The sequence below is a fragment of the Helicoverpa zea genome, chromosome 10, assembly GCF_022581195.2.
Source record: "Helicoverpa zea isolate HzStark_Cry1AcR chromosome 10, ilHelZeax1.1, whole genome shotgun sequence".
In the NCBI taxonomy this organism is placed as follows: Eukaryota; Metazoa; Arthropoda; class Insecta; order Lepidoptera; family Noctuidae; genus Helicoverpa; species Helicoverpa zea.
In genome coordinates this window covers 12,979,915-13,004,921 of record NC_061461.1, presented here as the reverse complement: position 1 = coordinate 13,004,921, position 25,007 = coordinate 12,979,915, and the positions used below count along the sequence as shown (strand labels likewise).

General features: G+C 37.8%; 1 protein-coding gene across 2 annotated transcripts in view; it reads right to left on the bottom strand.

Annotated features, from left to right (window-relative positions):
- Positions 1-25,007, bottom strand: part of LOC124633847 (syntaxin-binding protein 5) — a 233,651-nt gene that overhangs the window by 21,516 nt on the left and 187,128 nt on the right. For both annotated transcript variants that reach the window (XM_047169209.1, XM_047169211.1), the window contains exons 3-4: positions 18,019-18,201; positions 11,700-11,834 (exon numbers count right to left, since the gene is read on the bottom strand). In XM_047169209.1, coding sequence (XP_047025165.1) covers positions 11,700-11,834; positions 18,019-18,201 — 318 coding nt within the window. The remainder of the gene's footprint in view (positions 1-11,699; positions 11,835-18,018; positions 18,202-25,007) is intronic.

The following is a 25,007-nucleotide window of genomic DNA, read 5'->3' as shown; positions in this document are numbered from 1 at the left end:
TTCTGTTCGCACATTCAATTCAATGTACTTGTAACAAAGAATAAATAAAACAATTTTATTATATGAATATTACCTTTTTTTGGTTTCCACTTAAATAACCAAAATATAAAACAAATGATTCCGCCAATTTAAAACGAAAATAATCTTAAAATAATGCGGCGGTTCATTTTGAAGGAACGGTAACGAACTCAGTGTTATGTTGTGCCCATCACTAGTCGTGACTAACTGATAGGTGTCAGGAACGCATTCTCTGAACGGCCGAAGTATAGTATATCACATATACCTACAAATATATGTTTTATCCCAGTAGTACCTATAATAGCCAGAAGTGGCGACTGTGCGCGGTCTCTGTAGTAAGTAATACATATTGAGTGTATGTAGTGCAATATGTCGCTCAGTCGCTAATGGATATTGCGGCGTACAGATTGCCCGGCTTTTACCCGGCACATGTTAATCCGGACACAGCCGGGCAAATGTGTGCTGTTACAACCGCGCCTTTGTTCATATTGCTCATTATATATTTACGTGAGCAAAAAGCTTGTGTTTTATACGAAAATTGTTTGCTGCACATACCATTTCAGTGCAGTATAAATTGACTGTCGTAGCATTCTTCTTAAATACAATAGATATATAAATGAAATGAATAGTGCCAGTAACTTTCAATAAGCTATAAATATTGTTCGTCAGTGAAACGCACAATGGTTGTCTTGCGTCCGCGGCGACACGCCGATAACTGCGATAAGCGACATAAAGCGGTTCCGGCGCCGCCGGCCGTACCTCGCGCCTCTACTGAGATTCATCATTATCTAAGCAATTAACATCAAATTATTTTGCAAATAAAACACATTTTTTGTACCTTTTAACGAATTTTGTTATCTAAAGTCCCTATTGAAAATATATAGCCTTTGTTGAGAAAATATATAACGAATTCAGACACACAGTCGCGTAATTTTCCGCTTGAGCGAGCATCACAAATACCTCCCTGTAATGAGTGTCGCGTTATATCTTTTCGACATAATATTTAAACGAGCTTATTCATTGGTCGGCGTGATTTTGTTGAGATATTTCTGAGCCGCTTTGTCTGGGAGCGTCTGGGACGGATATCATTAAAGCTATGATAATGTGGCGTACTTCATGGCGGTAAGACCCGCGGGCGGTTTAATTGTTAGTGTATTGAGGGAAGTTCGTTACGAAGCGCCAATGAGTGCGGTGTTGTCGCGGCGGCCGCGGGCGAGCTGCTAACGACCTGTATTGTCTCGACATTTAGCTTTACAATAATGGCGGCGCGACAACTAACGCAATTAACTTACTGTGTACAATGCCCTGATACTATTAGTTAACTACTGGTCTGACTGTTAGTCACATATTCACAATTATATTATTGTTGTTTTACGTAGTTTGTGAACAGCTGGGAGTCTTGCCTATAATATTGAACGGCGGCGACTCTAGACTGGTATTTAAGTAAAGTATTCAGATTAAGAGCAGCGGCAACGTTTACGATCGTCACACGCGACTCCGCGGAATAACTTCTAATATCTTAAACTGTATAACTCACATTGTTTCACAAGTTAATAAAGGCTAAACTTGATCAATGTTGCTGTGAGCTTATAATAAGTTTCATAATAAATAAATTTGCCTTTGTTCGGTATTAGCAACAACTACAGCTGAAGTACTTAAGAGTCTTTTGAGGTAATATTTCGAGTTGTATGATAATACCGTGTGTCCCGGTAATCGAATTTGAATTAACGAGAAGGCTTTATTTATTACGGTCTATTTGAGACTCGCGCAAATATAGTGTTCGGATAATTTTCGAAAAGCGATGCAGGACTTTTGGAACTGGGTTTTCAGTTAAACATAAATTGGAAGTAGGAATGTATTTGAATCACGTTTTCGTTTAGTTTTGTCGGCGGCGCGGGGATGCGGGGGTGAGGGGCGCGTCCGACGCAAGCCCGCGGGAATACTAATACACTCGGTATTATCGTTTACAGATTACGGCAGTTGTCCACCATGACGTAACCGCAGGTGCTGCTGGGGACAACCATAATGTATTCACTCAAACTCAAACACGAGGAAGATTGTATTGTTCCAGTAAAACTTAATAAAGAAAGTAAGTAGGTGTGTGGGCGAACCGCGTAATAGATGATAAAGTATTCCAGCACGACTGAAGCATTGTAATTCAGTGCCTGGAGAAAGAAAGAAAGACGTCTTGATAAATTATTTCCCTCAGGACTGACATGACAAACGCTTTCCGTCGGCTCACTTACAAATTGTGAGACAAGATAAGACGCTGTAAATCTCAACGTTCCTTTATTTGTAAATCTAGAGCTAATTTTTTGAGTCCCTCGTGTAAAGACCATCACTCACAAAAGATAAATCTATCTTTTAAGTTCCAATATTTGAACAAGACGAAGTTAAATGTAAACGATCATTGATTACGATGTCGGATTTGTGTTACAACTACGCTGACGTTCAGCTAATCCCTGAATTCATTTGAAATAAAAAACAAAGCCCGTACTTCTGTAACAGTGAACAGTTTTATTAACAAAACAGTGGACTAGTAACACAGCTGGCCTGCAATAGAATCGTTTAGGCGAGTGTACGGGCGAGGCTGCGAGGGGCGAGGACATCAAAGGCGCGATCACGCGAGCTCTGAACAATTGAATGTAACTAATGGAGCGCGAGTGCAGACGGATTGGATGCACCGGCACAACTGCAACACGCATGTATATCATGAAAAAGTAACTAACTGCAATCTGTGACTTTTTGTTATTGTTTATTTGGTTGTTTATTTGGTTGTTGCCAGTAAAATAAAGACAAATAAAGATCATATTGTAATGAAGTCAAAGGAAGAGTCCAGTTGAGTTCGCCGGTATTTAAATTATCACATATTATTCTTAACAGATATTCGATTGATATTTGATAGTAGGTAGCGAATGAATGAACACAACAGCTTTCATCAGAACTTGTTAACATAGAAGCAAAAAAATACTCGCGAATAAATCGAGCGAAAAATGTGAGTATATTTGGCGAACAATGTGAGGATACTTGCCTCTGAGACCTTATTGAGATCATAAATTGTGACCTCCGACCGCCTCCCATGCTTTCTTGCTTATTACAGGCCATGGCGCGATCATGGGAAATATTAACGTGATGCTATAGAAACTGAAGGCTTTTGTATAAAAAATACTTTTGCATTTTTTCCTTATATTTTTTACGTTAAGTATAACATGTAATTTGAAGGTAGTATTAGTTTTGTTTTGTAAATTACAAAAAGATTTATGATATACATAATTCAAGCCACCGTTTCATTTTCAATATAAATATTTCTGAACATTGAAATATATAATGTAACATGGAGTGTAATAACCGATATACATATGTATTTACTTATGGCAACCAGTAAGTTTAAACCAAATGAACCACGCACGTACGTTTATCCAAGTAACAGTGCGCTGCCTACGGGATTGTTCACACCAAACGTATTGTCCGCCGCTTACTGTGAGTATACTCACTGTCTGCCCCAGTGTGAACGTCGACTCAATCTGCAGTAAGCGTACTCACCAAACCGACAATAAGCTATAGCGTACGATGCGCTACATGTGTGAACAAAAGAATAGGCTCGTGTAGGTTCACACTAGATGCGTACGCTGAGCGGCTGACTATTCTACACATAAAAGAGCTCAGTATTTGAACCCCCCAATCTTCATACATAACAGATGCTATGTCTTCCCAAGCGCATCTTCGTAAGTTTCCATCACTAGATTCTTCTGAATTCGCATTCCAAATACATTCTCTAGAATGTACTTCTGCAATAAACTTTTCGGTGTCGAACATCGCGAGGTGTCACGTGTCACGTCTGTCCTCATTGAAGTTTGTTTCTCGAGTGTATTGCGGCCGAGGCGCGCGGCGGAGCGGCGCTATTCGGCAACTGCGTCCACGTAGCCAATCCGCGTCCGCCGTGCATAGTCGCGTAGTAAAATAATCGGCCACTGAGAGTCAGCGACAACAGACGACGTAATAGCGTATAGTCGGTTCGGTGTGAACAACAATTTCAATATATATGGAAAAGCAATAAACTGCGTAACGCGCGCTCACAGTCAGCGGCCGACAATACGTTTGGTCTGAACGATGCCGTACAGGACGAGGGTCCGAGTTATCTCATTAGCGGAGGGACGCTAATTAATTAATGTAATGACACACGTCTGTGTCTTCCTTGTGATGCGGTTACAGGGGAACCACTCAACGTTCGTCTGTTTGTCTGTCACAGTTACTGATGCTTGCTTGTTTCAATGTGCTAGTCAAATAGGAGGAATAACGGTTAAGTACATTTATGCTGAGATATTTAAACTGCTTTTAAATACATATTTTAGGATATTAAAAAATCTATTGTAATTAGCGATTGTTCTGAAAGCCAACACTAACATAGTTAGAAAATGGTTAAGCAGATGATATGTATGAATGCGTGGTAAATACGGAGAATTAAGTAACACATAAGTAGATACATTTCAATAAATAAAACATGTCGAATGAGCTCTCCCTAGAATGAATCAATCGCAAATAAATGAACAACCGCGTAATTACAATACGTTCACAATCACAACGCACGTGTGTTCCCGCGACTCCGCCCGCGTCGCGTCATCAATACTCAATGATTTATGAAACACCACGCGATCTCATTACCTCGCTTAATATGACACTTTCATTGAAACCTGCGGGTTATTGAAAGCTTTCACTGTTGTTAATTAATTGATACACATATATTTTTCGATGCTTTGTATAAGATAGCGAGACAATATAAATAGGAGATGCTTATCACGTGATTTGTCGCAGTATGTTTCCCTCCCTTATCTTACTGTTGTCATTTGCCAGTAACACAATAGTGACAGTGATACAGCTAAATCACGCCAATTTGTCGTGATAAATGCTTAAAAAGCTATATAAATCTATAAACAGATCCTTTCCACTTAACAATGTCAATGTGAAACACTCGCCTCGTGTGTAACAATTAAAAGTTTCTATTGAAGGTGAGAGCGAAATTACCGAAACTTCGGAGTCCAGGTACGTCACACGAGTTTATCGGACAAAGCCAGGCGGCGCGTGTCGCTGACAGTTCTGTAATCGCCGCCGCCCCGCACCCGCCCCGCACCCGCCCCGTAGCCGCCCCGCAGCCGCCCCGCACACGCCACGCTACCGTCGCTCACAAAGACTCACGAGGTAATATCTCGCTTTTGACAAAAGTTTAATTAACGAATGAAATTGGAAAATTCTAATTATTTTGTGCGTCAGAGCCAACAGTTGCGTTTGTCCGGCGAACAACATTCATGCAGTAAATTGAATTTATAACACGAAATATAAACAACGCAGATTTTGTCACCGCTACTGAATCCGTGAGTGTAGTCACCAGAAACACGGATTTAAATTGTTTTATGTGAGCGTTAAAATTTGAAAGTCGATAATATTGTTGTGGATTCCCATGAATTGTTAGGACAGTATTCAAACTAGCAGTCATTTTATGAAAAATGTTTATGAGCCCACACTCTAGGCTCACATAACCCCTAAACAGTTCTGAATATCTGTATAAAACAAATGTCGTCCATTAGCTGGGTCCCAGTGATGACGTCACACAGTCACAGCCTGTGCCGCTATTTAGATAATACTTTACGACTAATGTGCGGTAAAACAAGCCGTTACTTTCATTGTTTGTAATACGAGTTTTAATGTCCCTCTAGATATGTTTATATGACTGATTCCTACAATAAAACAGCAATATATTAGGCTCTTTTAGGACCAAATTCTGCTGTATTTTCGTCGTTTTATAAATTCACTAACATTACTGTGAAACTACCTTCTATTTAACACAGTCCCGTAGCACAGTATTCGTAGCAGCCATGCTACGCTTTGTAGCACATTGTTTCGTAGCCGTCAGCGCGTAGCATCTAACGTCAGCTGCTACGGACGTAGCGTCGTAGCGTGCGCTTTGTTGAAGGCTACGGGCTACGGTGCAATCTACGTAGCCGGCGTAACAAAATTTTAGTGAAAGGGTTTGGAGATAACAGTATTGCAAAACTGTTTGCAAAGAGACTTTTGATCCAGCAAAATGACGGCAAAAACTTTTGTTTATAATAGAAGTTCCATTTCCTCTCTGCATTGTTCTGTATGTGAGTTTTTTGAGTCTAAGTAAATAAAACTACAAAGCGATTTTCCAACGTAACTAGATGCCAAGAAGAAAAAAAAACAGCTGCTACAATGTTCAACAAAACATCAGAAATACAAAATTAAAAATATTTCCTAAAACTTTCAGCTTAAATTCAAATAAAAGATTTTAAAACGTCGACACAACAACGTGTCACACATAGGAACAATATCGTGTCGTTCGAGTGCAGCACGTGTTCGATATGTCGCGACACAAGACATGACACGAGACGCGAGTGTCAGCGGCCACGTGTGGATGTCGTGTGGCGCACAGCTGGCGGTGGTTCTTTAGTATTGAAGTGCAAGTGATTTTTATATGGCCTATAGTTTTGATATGCAGGTCGAAGTTATTTTATTGTTATTTTATGGAGCCTAACTTTTATCCGCCATAACTGTATCAATTTTTATTGTATCACCGGTGCAGTTGTTTGACAAACAAACCTGCCCAAAATACCGATAAAATGGTAGGCAATAGTAATATCTAACGCCAATAATATCGACTATGCGTTAGTTAGGTGCCGTTATCAGCTCGCACAGCCTCCCATCGGGATGGCTCATCTGATTGCTTCCATGGAGAGTAGTCGGAGCCTAATGTGAGGAGGGTCCAGTTATTTTGTAGTGGTCATAGAAATATATACGTTTGTGTTATTTCACTTGCATGAAGATAAAAAATAATTGGTGGTTATTTGGAAGTTATTTTTAAATATATACGTAAGAAAAGTTTTTTGCATACGTAAATATGTGAGTATGGTATTATATATAGCGTGAGAAATGTCATAGAAATCACAAACACAAAGTGAATCAGTATTGAATGTTACATCATAGTTCGTAATCAAAACTTGAATATTACAGCACAACAATCGGAAATCACTTGAAATCTCGATGACAAGCTTGTTGCGTAAACTTCGCTGTGACACACAGACCGACACGCGAGTCGATGACTCGCATACTAACAACACTACGATCACCTGGTGAGCACATAAATATGTATGTATCTTTGTGTGTTGGAGTGACAGACAGACGTGTGTCGGTGAAGCGTGACTTGTTGCGTGGACTGCGTGTCTAGTGCATGACTTTCTGTTGAAGGCTATTATACAACTGAATGCAGTGTGCGAAACACATGGGAAAAGGTAATATTATGAAGAACGAGTATAAGAAAAAATTGCGTATTCTTCTTCATTAAATCTGCGGCTTTTGCCCCAAATTTGAAAAGAACTAGGCCAAAGTTGTCTTTGAGGACATTTCGCGAAGTTTTGTAATATGCATTTTAACTTTTGAAAAGTGGTCTCGGCATTTTACTACAGAATGTTTAAATGCTGTAACTTGACATCTTCAGGAATAAAATAAAAATAGCTGCTAACATTAACTAACAATAACCACAGCTATGATGGCTACTTGATACGTGTTAAAGTGTAAACAACACACTATATAATGCACAACGCACCAGCTGTCGACACAACACGTTATTTACACAGCTAGCACTAGTGTGAGCGCGCGGCTCCGCCCGCCCGGCTCAATGGCGGCGCCATTGTCAGCGCGCCATTGTTCGCGCCATTCCAACCATATTATATACAAGAATTCAATGTTCTGTCGCGTTCAATGGAGCTCGCTGCCATCGACTTTCAATTGATTTGTACATTCAATTAATTGGAAAGAGATCGTTTTGTTGTAAACTTTCAATTATCAATACAACTTCGTATTATTACATTACAAGTTAAGGTAGGATTATATTGCAGTGAGAAGGAGCAATATGAAGTTAGAAGGCACAGCATTTCGCAAAGTGCATAATGTATCAAAGGCAGCGAGTGAGCCTGTCAATCTCATCACCCGCCTCGATATTGCTCGAGTACGGAGCACTTTGCTGCATAACCGAGTATTTGTGCTCAGTGCTCAGACGGGGCTAACAAGCCATCTGAGCAATTTGAGCGCGTGCACACTGTTACTCGGCTGAGCGACAACAGGCTTTGTTGTTACCTGCGTTACCGGTACTCGTATGTAAATGAACGCAATTGTTTGTTTACCCTCACTTTAGATCACAAGCTTTCGAGACAATTTTCCAAAATGGCACATATTCTAAGTTGTTCTCTGCTCTTTCTTTCAATTATGACTTACAACGTTAACCTTGAATAATTTTTAAAGGCTCTCAGGTTTAGTTCACGTCAAAGAAATGTGTTTTTATATGTTTTGGTGCACATTAAACAGGACTATCGTGTCGCGGCAGTAAAGACGTGTTGATAGCGTCGCGGCGCTTACGATACCTCGTAACTGCGGGGGAGGGTGCTAACGTTTATTCAGCTCTGTCATGGTGTCTGGTCTGTTACACGTTACATAGGACAAAGTAACCAAAAACATATTTAAAAACCTTAGCAATTCTGAACTTAAATAAGTAACTTTAGAAACTGCAGTCGGCTTTCTTAAACTTTAAGTAAGCAATCAAAAGTTATTCACTGTTGAGAAGCTACACATTTCCGGGTGAAACTGCTATATGCTATTATAGCTTGCCATTTTAATATGGGAAAATATTGTTACCATGCTATGTTCGTCTTAAAGAATCATGTGCGATATCATGAATATTATAATGTACATTATACACAACATAAGCTTTTAAACTGATTATCTGCGCGAGGCTTCACGCAGTTCTCGGCATGAGATCAGCATTACCGTTCCCTGTGATGTCGCGAAACACTCCGCCGGTTACCGCACACGAGAGTTTAACTTAACTGGGAATATAATGTGTATATGTTATACTGTTCACGGTTATATGTAAATATTGTAGTGACGACGAAAATGATGTGATGTGACTGAAAATCTTTGCAGATACATACAATGAAATAGCCAACATTAGCAAGAATGTGAATCGTCTTGTAGATTTTATATCTGTAATATAAGAAGACAACAAGAATGGGAAGTTTCTGCTTTTATGTATGGCAAGGAATTCACGTTATAGTATCTTTTGAGGATTAAGGTTTTAAGAACTTGATGTTTTCTAACATATGAATAAAATAATATACCTAAGGGATGTTTTGATGGCATCATTAATGGCTAAACTGTTTTAGATTTTATTCTTCGTATTAATCTTGCCAAAATTAAGTACCATATCATATACAACTAAACAAAGCTATTGTTTAACTTACTAAACCGAATAATCCTTGCCATTCCATCAGCTATTGTGACTCGCAGACGTGTATTAACGCCTGTCATAATCTGCAGACATATCCCTTTAATTTGGTGTCGACATAAATAACATTTTAAGTCTCTCACACAGATATGATATGATATGATGTGAGATCATAAACCTGTGCTATTGTGTGTCGTGAAGGTCGCGGGGAGGGTAGGCAGGAACACTAGTAACGAGCCACATAAAAGTCACACGTGAAACTTTTTACTATCCGCGATATTTTTCTAATAAAATTTTTATTGAATGTATCGGCACATAAAATAGAATTGCGTTTTTCAGTTCACGTTAAATTTTTATTTTCATGTGCGAAATAAATAATTTACGGCGCTTGAAAAATTAAAATTATGACAAATAAAAATAATGATTGATTGATATGTAAGGAGAAGAGAACTAAAGCTTATTTTGAACTATTAAGTACTAAAGTTTAATTCCATAATTCAGGACTTCAACACTACTTTTAGCTACAGTAATATTTAATATATTTTTTCTTTTGTCCATATTTTCCCGCATCTACAGGATGCATAGGAAAACTCGTCAGTCGTTCGTTACTTTACACCCGTCTCGCCTTACCGTGATATGATAAACTATTCGTGTATCCGACCACGCCACGGTACGACGTATGTATGAACTTAAAATTATAATTCATTGCGTTCACCCGGCTGAACTTTACGATCGGCCAGCTGAAATACACCCTGAGTATAAAGAGGGATATAGTCTGCCCGGTGTATGCGAATGAAGTCATAAGTTTACGAGGTCTGACGTCAGAACACTAACGTCTAACTGAAGGGAACTATGACCCATGTTATGTAGTAGTTCTTTAGTTTACGACGACGGTATGACGGAGGTTAGAAACTTGGTAATATTTTTTATGAGTATGGATCACTTTGCATAAAATTTCTACGATCATCGTATCCTTAATATTTTTCAGAACACTAAGTTTTCCATTTTACTAAACAAGTTTTTCTTTTAGAATTAAGCAAATTGTTGTACAATACAATTATGTACACATTGAAGTACCCAATGATTTGTTAATTTAGTTATACAGTTTTTTTTTCAAACACAGCAAGAAAATTTGAATAAAACTTACTATTAAAAGGTCAATCTCCGTCTCTATAAATGTAAGGTATTTGACAAAGGTAAGACACTTGACATCATTGAGTATCTCATTATTATAATGTTTATAACATTTTCGTAGTTAATTCACAATTCATCGACACTACAAGTGAATCTCTCATCATTTGTCAGAGTTAACAGTCGACGGATGCTGCGATGTTTAATCTTGTTACGCTATTGTAATCTGCAGAGCAATGAGAGATAAGTCTTTATGACTTGATGAAGCCGGTTTAATGGCGGGCTTTGTATTCAATTAATTGCACTTCTACACTTTCTAGGAGCTTAATATAATGTTATATTTACTTAGAATTAGCCACGATACATAATCAGATAGGCACAATGTAGCCTGAGCTTTAACAGTTTTGGAAGTGTTTTCAAGTGAAAATAACTTCAGTCAATCACCTTAAAAATTAACTGCAATTAAGTTGTTTTGCTTTTGAAGTTATCTCTGCATCCGTAATAAGGGCCAGGAAGATGATGACATCGTGAACATCGGGTAACTATTATAACTAGGCTATTACTCAATTAGATAACAGCTCTGTAAATAAATAATAATATACTGCCACGCTTAAGAAATCCGCACCAACGTTAATCAGATGACAAACAAAAATAAGGCAGCTTTTTCCTGCTTTCCTTGTAACACGGCGGTAAAGTGACCCCAATTAATTACGTGTGGGCAATTAGCCCCTAGCCCGGGCACGGCCCGCGGCGTCTCTTGCCCGGGCACGACTTAGCGGCTTATCTGGTGCCTTCGAAGTGGCCTTTATTGCTGTACCGGATTACTGGCATTATCAGTGGAGGCACGCGGACATTTGACGCTGTTGAGAAGATTCTGCTAGTGGCGGCTCCAGATTGTCCGGCCATTATAAGATTAAAGCTTACGTTGGTATTTCGCACTTCTTCAACAAGTATTTGTGTAATAACAGGCTTTAACGCATGCTTGTTATGATTGAGTTAATTTATCTAAGGGTAAATAAGTGCCTTTCCTCGCGGTATTATTTTAAGCTTATAAAGTCGGTGACATACTTCAGCATGCAACCAATGCACGCAAGGTTTGCGTACACCTATACCATGCCGATTATTCTTTAAAGGATTTCAGCATAAAGGCTTTCACACCTCAATTTCGTAAAATCCTCCTAAAATCCTTGTTTTGTCATTATTATTCTATACATTTTTGAAATCTTATAATAAGAGAAATATAGTATGGTATACTCACACTTCGATGGCCTTGTTCCAGTTGATGACGTACCCGGAGAGCGCGAAGGTCTCGATGTTGACGACGTGCACGTTGCCGCGCTCCGTGCCCACGTGCACCCACTTGGACGCCAGCGGCAGGTGCAGGCACGTGATCCTGGGGACACGCAGGTCATGTTACACTAAGGAAGAGGACTTTTGTGGAGGAAAAGGTTTTTACAGCAATAAGGCCAGAAAAAAGTTTTCTAAAAAAAGACAGTTCTTTCGACGAATATTTAGGACAAGAAGAAAAACGCATCAAAGTTCATATTCTATAATCAGATTATTTGAATTCCAGTTGTACTATCCTCAGCAAAGTTAATTCGCCAGCAAATACTTAATCGAATTCCATAAATACATAACCATTTGCATTTCCAATTTGAATAAACGAACAACGAAACGTTGACTGCAAAACCGGTCTTTATACGACATTAATATTAAAACATCACAAGTGCACGATACTGAATTATTCAAACAATAATGTTTCCGTTGAAAAGCCCGCGTCGATACCATTCTGTGGCGTTTGAGCACAAAGGAGTCAGTGGGTACAATGCACTGAGTGGCCACACAGGCCGCGTGGAGGCCCGGGATGGTCGGGAGGGCCGGGAGGTACGGAGGTATCCTATCTATTCATGAGCGAATAAAATGTTAGTGTTCGCCCATTTACGCGGATAGTCGGCGCCGTGTGACCCGCCGCGCTATTGTCGGCCCACGCTACAGGCCTCCACCAGACCCTTACAGCGATAAGCTTATTAGTCTTGTATAACTCCACAATACTTAGGGACCGTGTATTTTTATAGTCACTGACGTGTAAGGAATTTATTGTACTACCTGAGCTTATTGTAAGGACTACGACTGAATTACAAGTTAGGTACAAGTTCGGGTTTGTACATAACTTGACCCAAATCGATTCTTAATACATTGAAGCTAAAAGCGTACACAGCTTTGACATTAAAGCGACATTATAATAATATTCTACAACAGTGTATATAGGTGTATTATATTCAAGTTGCTAACAACAGGGGCCTGTGTCTAAAAGCGTACAGATTAACAAGCCTGCTCTACAATCGCCTACGCTACAGATTTTAAAACGCTCTTTATATTAATTAGCGAACACTGAAACATCGAACAAAAGTTGTTAACGAAAGCGTCGGCGTATACAAAACATATTAATTTTAACGTTGGACAGTAAAAGTTTATCTAAACGTGTAAACGGTCAAGCAGAGGGTGGGGAACGAGATAATACGCAGAAGGGTCACTCGGGAAAGTCTTTACTATCAGGCAATAAAAAATGTAGGTTGCAAGGGTTCTCGGACACACTTCGTATGTTTTGTTAAAGGATATTGTTCGCTAAAAGCCTTGTACTTCTGATATGTGGCGTGGGGCAGGTGTATAATGAGAGCGCTTCTGTAATGAGAGCTGATAAAACTCCTCGCTGTACACTTTTTAATTAACCCTTTACTTAAGTATCGTTTGCTTTTTATAGTCTTACCCCTTTAGCCCGCTGGATATTATCATTTTTCAATACTTTGAAACTGATTTTTCAGGTAAAATTTTCAGGATACGTTGAATTTTTCTAAAATTACTTTTAAGGACAACTTTTAACGGAAAAAAGTAAAATAAATAAAAATAGTAGATATCTAACAGGTGAGTAACTACGACAGTTTTCTAATAATAGAAGTCATGCTGATTCTCATACGTATACAATACATTTGTCGTGCAGCATTCAATATCCGCCATATGCAGTGTTCTGATTGGCTACAGCATGCACCGTATTCAATTGAACTTTTGAGTCATTTGTTTTGTGTTACACTTTTGTTACAGTGTACAATATATTGGGAGTAATAATGTATGTGAAATAAGTAAGAATAAAGTGTCATCAAGATCTTTGACACTTTTCGGTGCGTGTGTTTTAATTCTGTGTGTGTGTGAGTGAGTGTGCTTGTGTGCGTGTGTAGTGTGCGTGCGTGTGAGTGCATGCGAGTGCGACATCGAACTAACACACACTCACCCCTTGATTTCGTTAGTCGATAGTGAGAGTTTGATGCGTGATCTGTAACAGCGCAAAACGTCGCCACTCAACTAGCTGCACATCTCACGTTCATGTACATGTCTGCATCGTATTCTCATATGATCAATTAGGAGAGTGTAAGAAATTAATGGTTTCTTTACATGGAACATATCGGCAGTATACATTGTTGTGTCGTAACTGTACAATTTGTTACGTCACGATTTTTCCCAGATCAACAAGATTTCAGATCACTAGAAAATATTAACGAAAAATCAAGGAGTAATGTAATTAACATTTTTAAAGAGATGAAAAAATATACAGGTTGCACGCAACTTTTTTGTAGGCACCTATGTTTTAGACTGTGATGATCATTATTTTTAGCCTCACCTGAGCTAACAACATAACAGTTTCATTCAGTTAGCCACGAGATGAATGTGCTATACTATACATGGTGCTCAATGTGCTGGTAAAAGTGCTATCAAGTACACACTCGTGGTAAATGTATAGACTGAATAATTTAACATATCAATGATTTTACGATGAACTCTGTACTCTACGAAAATATGTCGCACGAAGATGATGCTAATATATATTGTGATTTGACTTTATGAAAATCTCCTGAATGACTTTCAATCATTGTTTTAATGGAACAACATGCAAGGTTGCACATGATAAAGTTCAGCCATTATGCTAATCCTAGTTTTGCCGCATAACTTAGTGTAACTTTTCTTATAGATGAGAATTCTTATGGAGGCATCTTAAGAGATGTAAATAAGACGCAATCAAACTCTTCATCTAAGTTGTCGCATAAGTTTCGCACGTGACGTCCCGATTATTTGAGACGATTAATGAACAGGTACTTATGCTCATTAATCAGGCATAGTTAGCGAGGATTGAGCAGTAAGGAGTACTTCACCTTCTCATTAGTGACGTCATTAATGATCGCGGGATTAGCGCGGGCTCAGGGCGACCAGCCGTGCTACCTGCGTGATTGAGAGCAAGTGGAAGACGGATGATTAAGACGCCTCGTAAATCTTTGAATGTACATATGTAGTTTAGCTATACCTAATGCGTAAATAAAACTAATCAAATCAAAAAGCATATATTCTCATGTATTGTATGGCCGAAAAACAGCACTTTACGAATGACAAAATTATGTAAGACAGCCCCCAAAAACACCCACCCTTCATCATTTTCTATGTCACTCCCCAGCAACACATGTCTCTCTGTTAATAATAAGTACTATATCTCTAATTTAAAACTAATTTCATCGTATCATATAAAATTGGATCAGTTAATTTTTACCCTCTACCTGTGAATGTCATAAAACATGAATTGGTCGTCAATCAGGTCTGCGGTCGTAAAGAGTGAATAACTCAATAAGTGAGGGTTGCTGACCCCGAGCACAGGGTTAACCGTCAGATAGCGTGCGTTAACTAACAGATAGCGTGCGTGACGTATTCAGTAGTGAGGCATTATGTTGTTAGTGCCGTGTATTATGTTGTTAGGCAAATAGTCAGTCGGACTGTCAGTTGCGAGTATGAGATGATACCTGAGGTATAAGAAGGTAGTAGTTTCGAACACTTTTGTTGTTGAGAACTGGCCGAATTTAGTTATAAGGTAAGAGTAGAGGGCTTTTAACTATTCAGTTCAATTATTTTTCGGACCTCAAGCGCATTTAATTATGACCTTTGCAGGTTTTGTGTCATTCAAACCTATTGGTGTGACCATAATATACTGATTTAATTCGTAGCTTGTATGTAACCATTCCTAACCACCAGAATCTCATTTGCGAGAAACACCTGGCCATCAAAGCCTACTGCATCTAATACAATGTTGGCGTAACACGGCACATAGTGTTGCCACTGAGACAATTAATTGGCATTTGGTGCGGCAGCGGCTCACAGCGGCCACGCTTTGTCGTGCAGCGGCGCGCGAAACTGCACTAGTTTGTCTACCTGAGTACAGTCGCCGGCAACGATGTGAACTTCGTATTTAGGGACCAACATAAGAAACTGAAGTCATTTATTGTTTCAAACTTGACAGTTATTTGTAAGTACCATTGAATAGGCTTTAGGTGCAATGAGATTGTAGTAAAAAATTGTGTTGACAACAATTGGTTCAATGGTATGATTCACAATCGTCTGTTAAATAATATAATAATTTGAATTTGTACACCTATTATTATCTATATAGTGTAGTAATTATACAACATATGATTTGCTTTTACTGAATTAAGCATTGTTTATTTGTTTAAAGGATAACGATTTAAACAGTTTGTGATTTGTCAATAATTAAAACTTCAATCACTTCACTTGCCGACTGTCCGTAGTAACACAAGCACTCTGCATGTATGTTTGTGTGGGCATTTTGTGGCACTAGACTGTTTTCCTATAGAGAGGCTGTGAGGGGCGGGAGCGTGTCTTTGTGAGGGAACAGCCTGCTGACTGACGAGGGAGGAACGATCACTTTGAAGTTACCAAGACAATGACCATTGACGATTGTGCGTAGTCGACTTATTGTTCCTTTATAAGGAAAAACTAGGCAGCTTTAATAAATGAATTAGTTCAAGTATCTGGAGAGTAGGTAGGATTTTAATTGGAAACTAAAACCTTCACATGACAATATGTATTTGGTTGTTGTACCTATATTATTCCCAAGTTATAATCATCGTTATAAGGACCTTTCATTAGAGATGAGATATTTGTCTAACAATTCGACATTGTGACAAAACAGCCCGGTTGCCATGGCAACGTCCGTTTAATTACACCCCCACCCCCTCCCTGTGATGAATTAAACAAAGCAATAACAGCGACCTACAGACAATACCGCTCTGATTTATGACGAATAAACTTTGCTAACTGTCCAACAACTTTACATAAATTACGTTTTAAAATGTTAACGAGCGATTTTCATTACAACTCTTGTATTGCGACTAGACTTTCTGTGCCATTTTATTTCAATGTTATTTTTACTACAGAAAATAATGTTTAGGTATGTGGGGCCAAAATAGAGATTTGAACAAAGAAAGGCTAACTCCGGAAACGTTGGCAAACGAGCGTCGACAAAATCGGACGGAAAGCGAACATCGTGCGGAAATGTCGCGCGACCACTAGCGAACACACGAATACGTCACATTTCTTCGTTGAACACCACATTATATAAAAGAAAATGAGGATCTAAAGTTCAGACAGTATTCCCAAGAAAATGAGGAACAAAATTCCCTACAATATTCCCCAATCAGACGGGGTACGGGGTGTTAATTTGAGTAATTAGTGCTTTGTATGCAAACAGCTGCCGACGTTCAGCGACGTTCAGTTTTTATTCGTCGCTGACGGACAAATGGACAGGTACATTTGCATGCTGGACGCCTCAACGCTTCTGCGGATATATGGCACGAACGCAGTCTGTTTTGTTTAAAATAAAAAGGAAGGTAGGCCTCAAACCTAATGGAGGCAAGACTGTTCTTAAATATTCATTAAAAAGGTGGAAAGACAACATTGTATAACGACTAATATTAATAGAGTGGAAACAAACAAAAATCCGGCACCATAACAGCAAACAGATGGCGGGAACCATAAAATTATCCAGAACTTAATAATGGCAGTGTACCCAGCCGAATGAAATACGACGCGGCGCCAGCCAGGGGGGGATAGAATAAACGAGATGGAGGGGGGGGGGGGGGGGGTAATAAAACTTGTAATTGTGACAAACAGAGCGCCTAGCCAACTAGCTTCCTTCCCGGCTCAAGTCGCTCCTCATAAAAGTGTCTAACTCAGTAATTTGTAAATAAGTTCGCCCTCAGCCACTCAATGTGCGGCTGAGTGTAGCTCAGAATGAGCGCAAAGCTTTTAAAGCCATAACTTTGTAGTCGCAAACTAAAGCTGTTACATTTAATTTTATTTCTACAACTCTTCTTTAGGGTTTAACGTAAAATATTGTACAAAGTATAGATTTAACTTTAAGTTCATTAGTAGGTATCCTTTGTTCAGTTTGGACAAAGATCTTTGTTTTATCTTCAAATGTGACAAAGTTTATGGATGTTATGTCTAGATTATCTAATGTGCAATTTACTAGCAAGTTTGAGACAGGCTTGGAATATTTAATAGTAATAACTTGCTAGTAAACATAATTAATTAATAGAAAACTATATCTATTCATTTTCCAAGTGCGTTAAAGCTGTCGATGACTTGTATCACACTTATCACTTCACATCACGTCACACAAATCACCGACACCTTTCAAAAAAACAAAAGCAGGTGCAGAACAACGAAAGCTGCATGGTGCATACCTTTCTCTCTGGAACTTGAGCGAGTGCAGCCTCTGCGGTGACTTCTGTCGGAAGGTCCACAGGTGCAGCTGGTCGTCTGCGGTGGCCGTCACCAGGGCTCCCTCGTTGATGAGGAACCTGGCGTGCAGGACTGCCTCCCCGCACTCGTGGCGCACGTGAGCGTCTACCCCGGGACCGCCGAGACTGGGTATAGCTTAGGAAGTTATTTGTTTGTGGAATTGTGCTTATGTTATATTGATCTTAGCAGATATAAATATACTGGTTGATTAATTGAATTAACGGTTAATTTACCAAGCTTCTATAGTAGGTTAAGTAGGTAGCTAGGTACATAATGATTTTCGTTACGAAATCAGAAGCTTTGTCTTCATTTAATTTTGGAATTACTGCCGCTTTGAGAAACCACCAGATTTAAGAAATAAAGAATGATTGCTGAAACAATTGATAACCTCCTCCTTTTTTTAGTGGTGGACTAAAAATGTTCGTCAGACTTAAGGTAAATGTGCCAATGTTACACACCAATTTTGCCCAACCAATAAATGCTCACCCTTTCCCCACTACCTCTAAATGTAGTTAAAACCTCATTCCCATTCTATTTTTATTTCGTCCGGCCACAAGCCCCATCCCGGCCGCTCGGCAGAGTGAATTAGTGCGAGCATTAGCCGCGCTGCACAACTGTGGCCGCCATTACCGTAATGCGGTCGATGTGCGTACTGCCCGGTCAATGCATTACCAGTGCATATGTGTTTCTGTGGTGTTTTGTCAATCGGTTTAGGAGACTGATTTGAAAGGCGTATCATATTTACAAACAACGTGTTTGTGAATAAACTTTTCCATTAAAAAAACAATAAAATTGTAAGTCCGAGACGTGTCTGCATAAGTTAAATTAACATCGTATCATAACAGTTTCACGTGCATGATAGGTAGCTTTTAGGCTGACATGTTCTAGCCGGTGCATCTGATGTAATTATTGAGATATCTTGCAGCATAATTGCATCATACTCAAAAATGAATTTCAAGTAACAGTAGATTAAACTTTCAGCTCTCTGTTTACAAAGTATTATAGAGGATATTTTGTATGTCTTATTATGTTGTTAATTACTTTGTACTTATTATTTTTGTCCATTTATGGTCTCGCATAATCTTTATGCGTTTGTAATTAATGTTGGGGATAGTATAACAACACATAAAAGTAACACTAGGTATATATCGTAATAATATAAACTGCTTCACCCTAATAGAGTGGGGCGCAATCTCTTCGGTACAGTCGCGCACAGTGAGGCTCGGCGCCAAGTTAATTTGGCGAATGTCTCCTTATCGAAGGGAAGGACTTGACCCTTATAGGTGCACTTCTACAAAATGACTTCGACAGGCTTAGTATGTGGTGTCATGATCTGGGACTCGTAATGAATGCCCAAAAAACAAAAATAATGCACATAAAATCAGCTTACTTGAAAGATAACACCCCAATCTTCAAGCTAGTAGCACACTCACACAGTTGTCTCCATGAAAATCCTCTTGATTGTGATACCAAATGTTCAGTTATTGAACAGGTTGATACGCATATGTATTTAGGATTACTTATTGATAGTAAATTTAACTGGCGTCCCCATATTGCACGAGTGTGTGATAAGTTACGTGCGATTCTTGCTAAATTTTATATTATAAAAAACCGCCTGCCTTATAAAACTAGACTCATGTTGTATAATGCACTATTTGATTCAGTCATATCGTACGGGTTATCCAGCTACGGACGTACTTTTAAAACCTACCTGGATCCAATTCTTGCATTACAACTCAGGACATTAAAATTAATAATTTTACCTAAAGTCAAATCTACATTAACACATGACCTTGAATATTTTAAGCACTGCGAGACATTACCTGTACACGATAAGTTTAAGTTTAACATCCTAAAAGAACAATTTTTCAATAACTCAATAAAGTTCGAAAAATGTCATCCTGTATACACGCGGAGCGTAGCACAAAAAAAACTTGTCACCACATCTGCAAAAAATTTCTACGGCACAAGAACGAGTGCATATATAATACCTCGATTAATCAATTCTTTACCTACTGATACTCGTGATGCCATAACAAAAAATAACATAAAATATAAATTAAGAACACACTTCTTCTTAAATCTGTAACAGAACACTGTCGAATGTATTCTAAGTAGTGGGTACTTGGAAAATATTCGGCAGTGTTGATTAATTGTTTGTGTTTGTTATAAAATGTGTAACGTAACGTTTACCTATGTATAATTTATTGTGTGAGACGAATAGAATTGTGAAGTATCACATACAAACCTGAGAGGTTTAAGTGATGCTGAATCAGTGAAAAAAAAATGTAAACATTATTTTTGATAATTAAAAAAAAAAAAAAAAAAAAAAAAAAAAAATTAGTAGCGAACGTGTGAGACACCGTGTCTGTTTGTATGTGTCTGTTTGTTGCACCGCATGTTTTAGAGTAACTGAGATGCATGTTACTATAGGTACTTTATTTGAGTAGGTTAACTGTCTACCTTAAAGATAAACAATCTATGTAGATTTAAGTTTTTCCGCAAATACACATAAAAAATGCTTAGTAAAATGTTTTAATCGTTTTAATTATAGTTATTATTGTATTTACATTGATTTTAGTCAAATAACATTTTAATCTAAGTTTTTTTTTTTTATAAAAAGTTATATCAAGACCGTGTACGGAGTACAGTTTTCAAATATTTTGTTTAAAGTAGAAATTGAAAATCCAGAAACTGTTCAATAGACAAAGTTATCCTTAAGATAACGCGAAAACTGAGTTAATAGTGAAGTCGATAAAACGAAAACTTTAGTTAAAGTAGCCGCTATAAAACTTGAACTGTCATTACGAACTGCTGCAGAGTCTCACTAGAGCGGAGTACTCTTTCCGAGAGTCTGGTTAACTTGACATGCATTCAAAGTATTACCTACACAGTAAAATTTTTGCTTGCCCAAGTGGAAATATCTTGATCAAAGAGACAAGCTGATATGATGATACTTCTACTTGTACGGAAGCCGGTAAAAAATTAAATATTTTAAACTTAATGAGATTACTATTGCGAATCCATTGGCTGGTACTATTTGCAAATGTCATGTAATAAAATAAAATTGAAGTACCTAGCAAATAAGAGCAATTGTTACTCAACAGAAAAATACCAAACTCTAGTGGTATAATAATAAAATTATTCCGAACGGTCCCTTTACTTTCATTTGATGGCTGTTACAACTATTCCTAACATTATTTCCAAGTGCCCACTAATGTAGGTACTAGCTAATGTTTCCATATGTTTCATTAACTGCCAACAAGGTGCTATTGTATTTTGGTAATTCTAAGCAACAACATATAATAAAATTATATCTTCAACTGTTATGTAGAAGTAGATAGTGATCGAGGCCTCTCGATAACAATTGTCAGGTCAGTATGTACTGCTTTGGAAGTTTAGATAGGTAAATAATTACAATTGTTTTGACTGCAATTGCTGACTGCACATGCTGCGACTGCGTGTTTGCCGCAGCTGCACTTCTCGTTTGTATGTATTTACACGGCAGTCGCCCCGATTTCATGCAGTCGCTTCAAGTGCAGTCGGCAGGCATTCAAAACTCACCTTCATCATACCAAAAGTTAGACGTGATATAAATAAATATCTCTTTATTTAATATCGATCTGTATTTGATAATCGAAGTTTATAACAAAAAGCGAGCTGTCATACATAGTGTTGTGCGGGCGAAGTTTGCCGACAGCTATCGACGTATCGACAGGCGCTCATTAACGATAGCTTGCTTAATTAACCAGATATTGTTCGACATCGTGTAATACAACACTCTGATCGCTACAAGTTTGTAAACCTCGTGTAAGTCAGTATACGCAACATAATATTATATAGCAACTGATGAGAATAGGCATGATGACAAATTTTTAAATTCCTTTGTATGATGTAGGTATACGTCTATTTTATATGAAAAATTATTAATTTTAAGAAAATTCGAAGTTTTTTTATCAAATAATTGCATTTTTCTCTGTCCACTTTGAATCCGGCGCGAAAACGCTTGTCAGTGTCATGTCGTCACTTGTGACGTCACGACTGAAATTATAAGACGCAAGTAAACAACGCTCGTGCAATATTTAAGTTTTTTGTGTTATTAAATATGAATTCGAAAGGGCATAGGTGTTGTGGGGTCCCCCAGTGTAAGAACACATCCAAAACAACTCCTGATAAGTTATTTGTGTACGTTCCTTACAATAAAAAAATACGAAACAAGTGGCTTAAACTTGCAAGGCGAGATTCAAAAGCAATATTGCCCAGGGTACAACTTTATTTTTGTGAAGATCACTTTGATGTAAGTTATTACATAGTTCTCTAGATTCTAGCATAGTTTATAATGTAAATAACTATTTCGAGGTTAGGTTTCATCTCTCATTGTGTTTTAATTAAACTAGTATACTTACATGGAAGTTTTAACATTTCTAAATTCAGCTGAACAAAAATCTTTATTTGATGCCAAAAACTTTCCCAGCATTATGATATCAATTCTAGGCAAATTAGCGCTGTTTGCCTTGATAAATCCGGGCTCCATAACTCGTGTTATAAACAATTAATTAATTAAAAACAAAGATCGCAGTGGAAGTTCACAATAACGAAATGTGACGTTCGCGCGCTTTCGCGCGAGTTGTTTTCAGAGATGACGTCACGAGCTCTGATTGGTGTTCAAGATATCATGGCGGATTGCCTTATTTCGTAATTTTATTTTATAAAAATACATATTAATCACATTATTAATAAAGAAAACAATGCGCGTTTTATATTCCAAGCTTCAAGTTTAATTTAATAAATATATTATTTTAATGATTTTTGATTACTGTCATCATGCCTATTATTTTTAAAAATTAAATAAAGATATTTTTTTTCAGGAAATTACAGAGACATTAGGTACCTACATAAGTTATATTGTGTGCTTAGAACCTCCTCATAAGAAAGAAGAAATACTTCTTATAATGTGCAAAAAGTATCGTGACGTCACATTCCACGCAGTATGAACGCAGACAGTCATTGACGGCTCATTAAACATAGACAAAGCGAGGCAACTTGTTCCATTACACGCTGACTTCGTTACTCACTCTAACATCTGTAAGGCGCTACAAGTTTGTACTAACTTCATTTCTACTGAAATATTCTGTCACGTTGTAAGCTTTTCACGAGAATGAAATTATAAATTAAAATAAATGACACATTATGAAAGAAGCCAAAGAAAAATTCTAATAACTGGGCTTTGTTAGAGAACCATTACCGTTACCTTTGGCTACGTAACAAAAATAGTATCAACGATGTTTATCTAAGTATTTGTACAAGAATTAGCCGTTTATTTAATTTAACGTGTCCGCCGTTATCTTGGCCTGCCGCCATTAAAGCCTCAACAAGGGCCAGGTACCATTTTATGTGTATTTTAATTATCCCTAAATGGATCCTCTGTAATGATAATTTTGTGGAATAAAAGAAAATTATGATAAATATCCGTCGAGAAGCCACTACAATCTTAATGGCTTTGTTTTAACAAACCTTTTATTAATATTCGTCTAAAAATAATCTTAATTTAAGCTACCCTTAGCCAAGTGCCGTAATAAAGTTAATTAATTATAATTGTTTCTTTTAGAAAATAGAACACCAAAATAATCCAGTGTTTTGCACAATTTGAACGTTTTGTACCCAGCAGAAGACCAATTGGTAATAGCGATAAGTCGATACACCATTAAATTAAGACGTGAGCAGGAATCGCTTAAACACATACCATACCATAACTTTAAAAGCAATACAGAAATTTTCAATTTCTCTTAAAACACCACTATTCCACACACGTACAAAACGGACTGGTCAGGCAATTGGTCAGAACGACCTGTCTGACTATTGTAAAATATTAAGGTTCTGAATTAAACGCTGCCTTCGACTCCTAGGAGCAATTTCCCAACGATTGGGCCGATGATGACGTACAAAACGTGCCGATCCTTCACCAAATTGACTTAATGGGAAAAGGCACAAAATTTAATAAAGGGAAATAGGATTTGTGCCTTATGTAAATGTATGTACGAGTGGCGATTGTTAACTGTTATTGGTAGGAAACACTCAAGGGCAGGGTTAAATCATATTTCATCGATATTTATTTACTCAAATGTCAGATTCTTTGAGAGTCGTCAAAAAAAAAGTATTTCCTTTTGACGAAACTTCTGAAAGAATGAGTTTCAATACATAAAAGTTTATTTCAATTCAAAAGCCCAGCTCTAGATATTTTATTTGATTCGCAAAGTATTTACCGTGGTGCTCATTTTTATGTAAATAAAGTTACCAATTTTAGATTTAATATCTTTTCTTAAATAGAACCACTTAATAAAATGCGTCGTTTTCCCCAATTCCCTCGTCGCTCACGGCCTGTTCAATTTCTTTGCTTAAAAAGCGAATTTCAAGTGAGAAAAATAGACGAAAATATTTTACGTGCAATTTGCCTGCTTTAGTAGTAAGAATAAATTCTGAGAGTTAATCTAAAAGCGGCTCACCCTTGACCGTTTGCAAAGTTTTAATACAATTTATAGGCAACGGCCGGAAGTTTATGATTTATTTCTTAAAAGAAAATTATACTTTCATAGACTTTGTTTCATGAACGCGGCTTGTTAGGGGTGACACACTTTTTGCTTAATTAAAAAGTTGTTTATCGGCTAGATCGAGCCGGGCACCGCCGGATGGAAGCGGTTTGAACCGGTTCCTTGACTGTACAGTTAAGTAGAGACAATTTTCGAGTTGTATCATCAATTTTTAATAGCCAATGAGGCCGAACGGAACTTTTTTAATTACGCGTATCATTTCCTGATAAATTCTCCATTTTGATGATACTGCGACACGATATAATGACACAAAGTTCCATTCATAGTAGAAAAGTACTCGGGGCAGTTTGTAACCACTTTCCTTGTGAATATTTCATGACGCC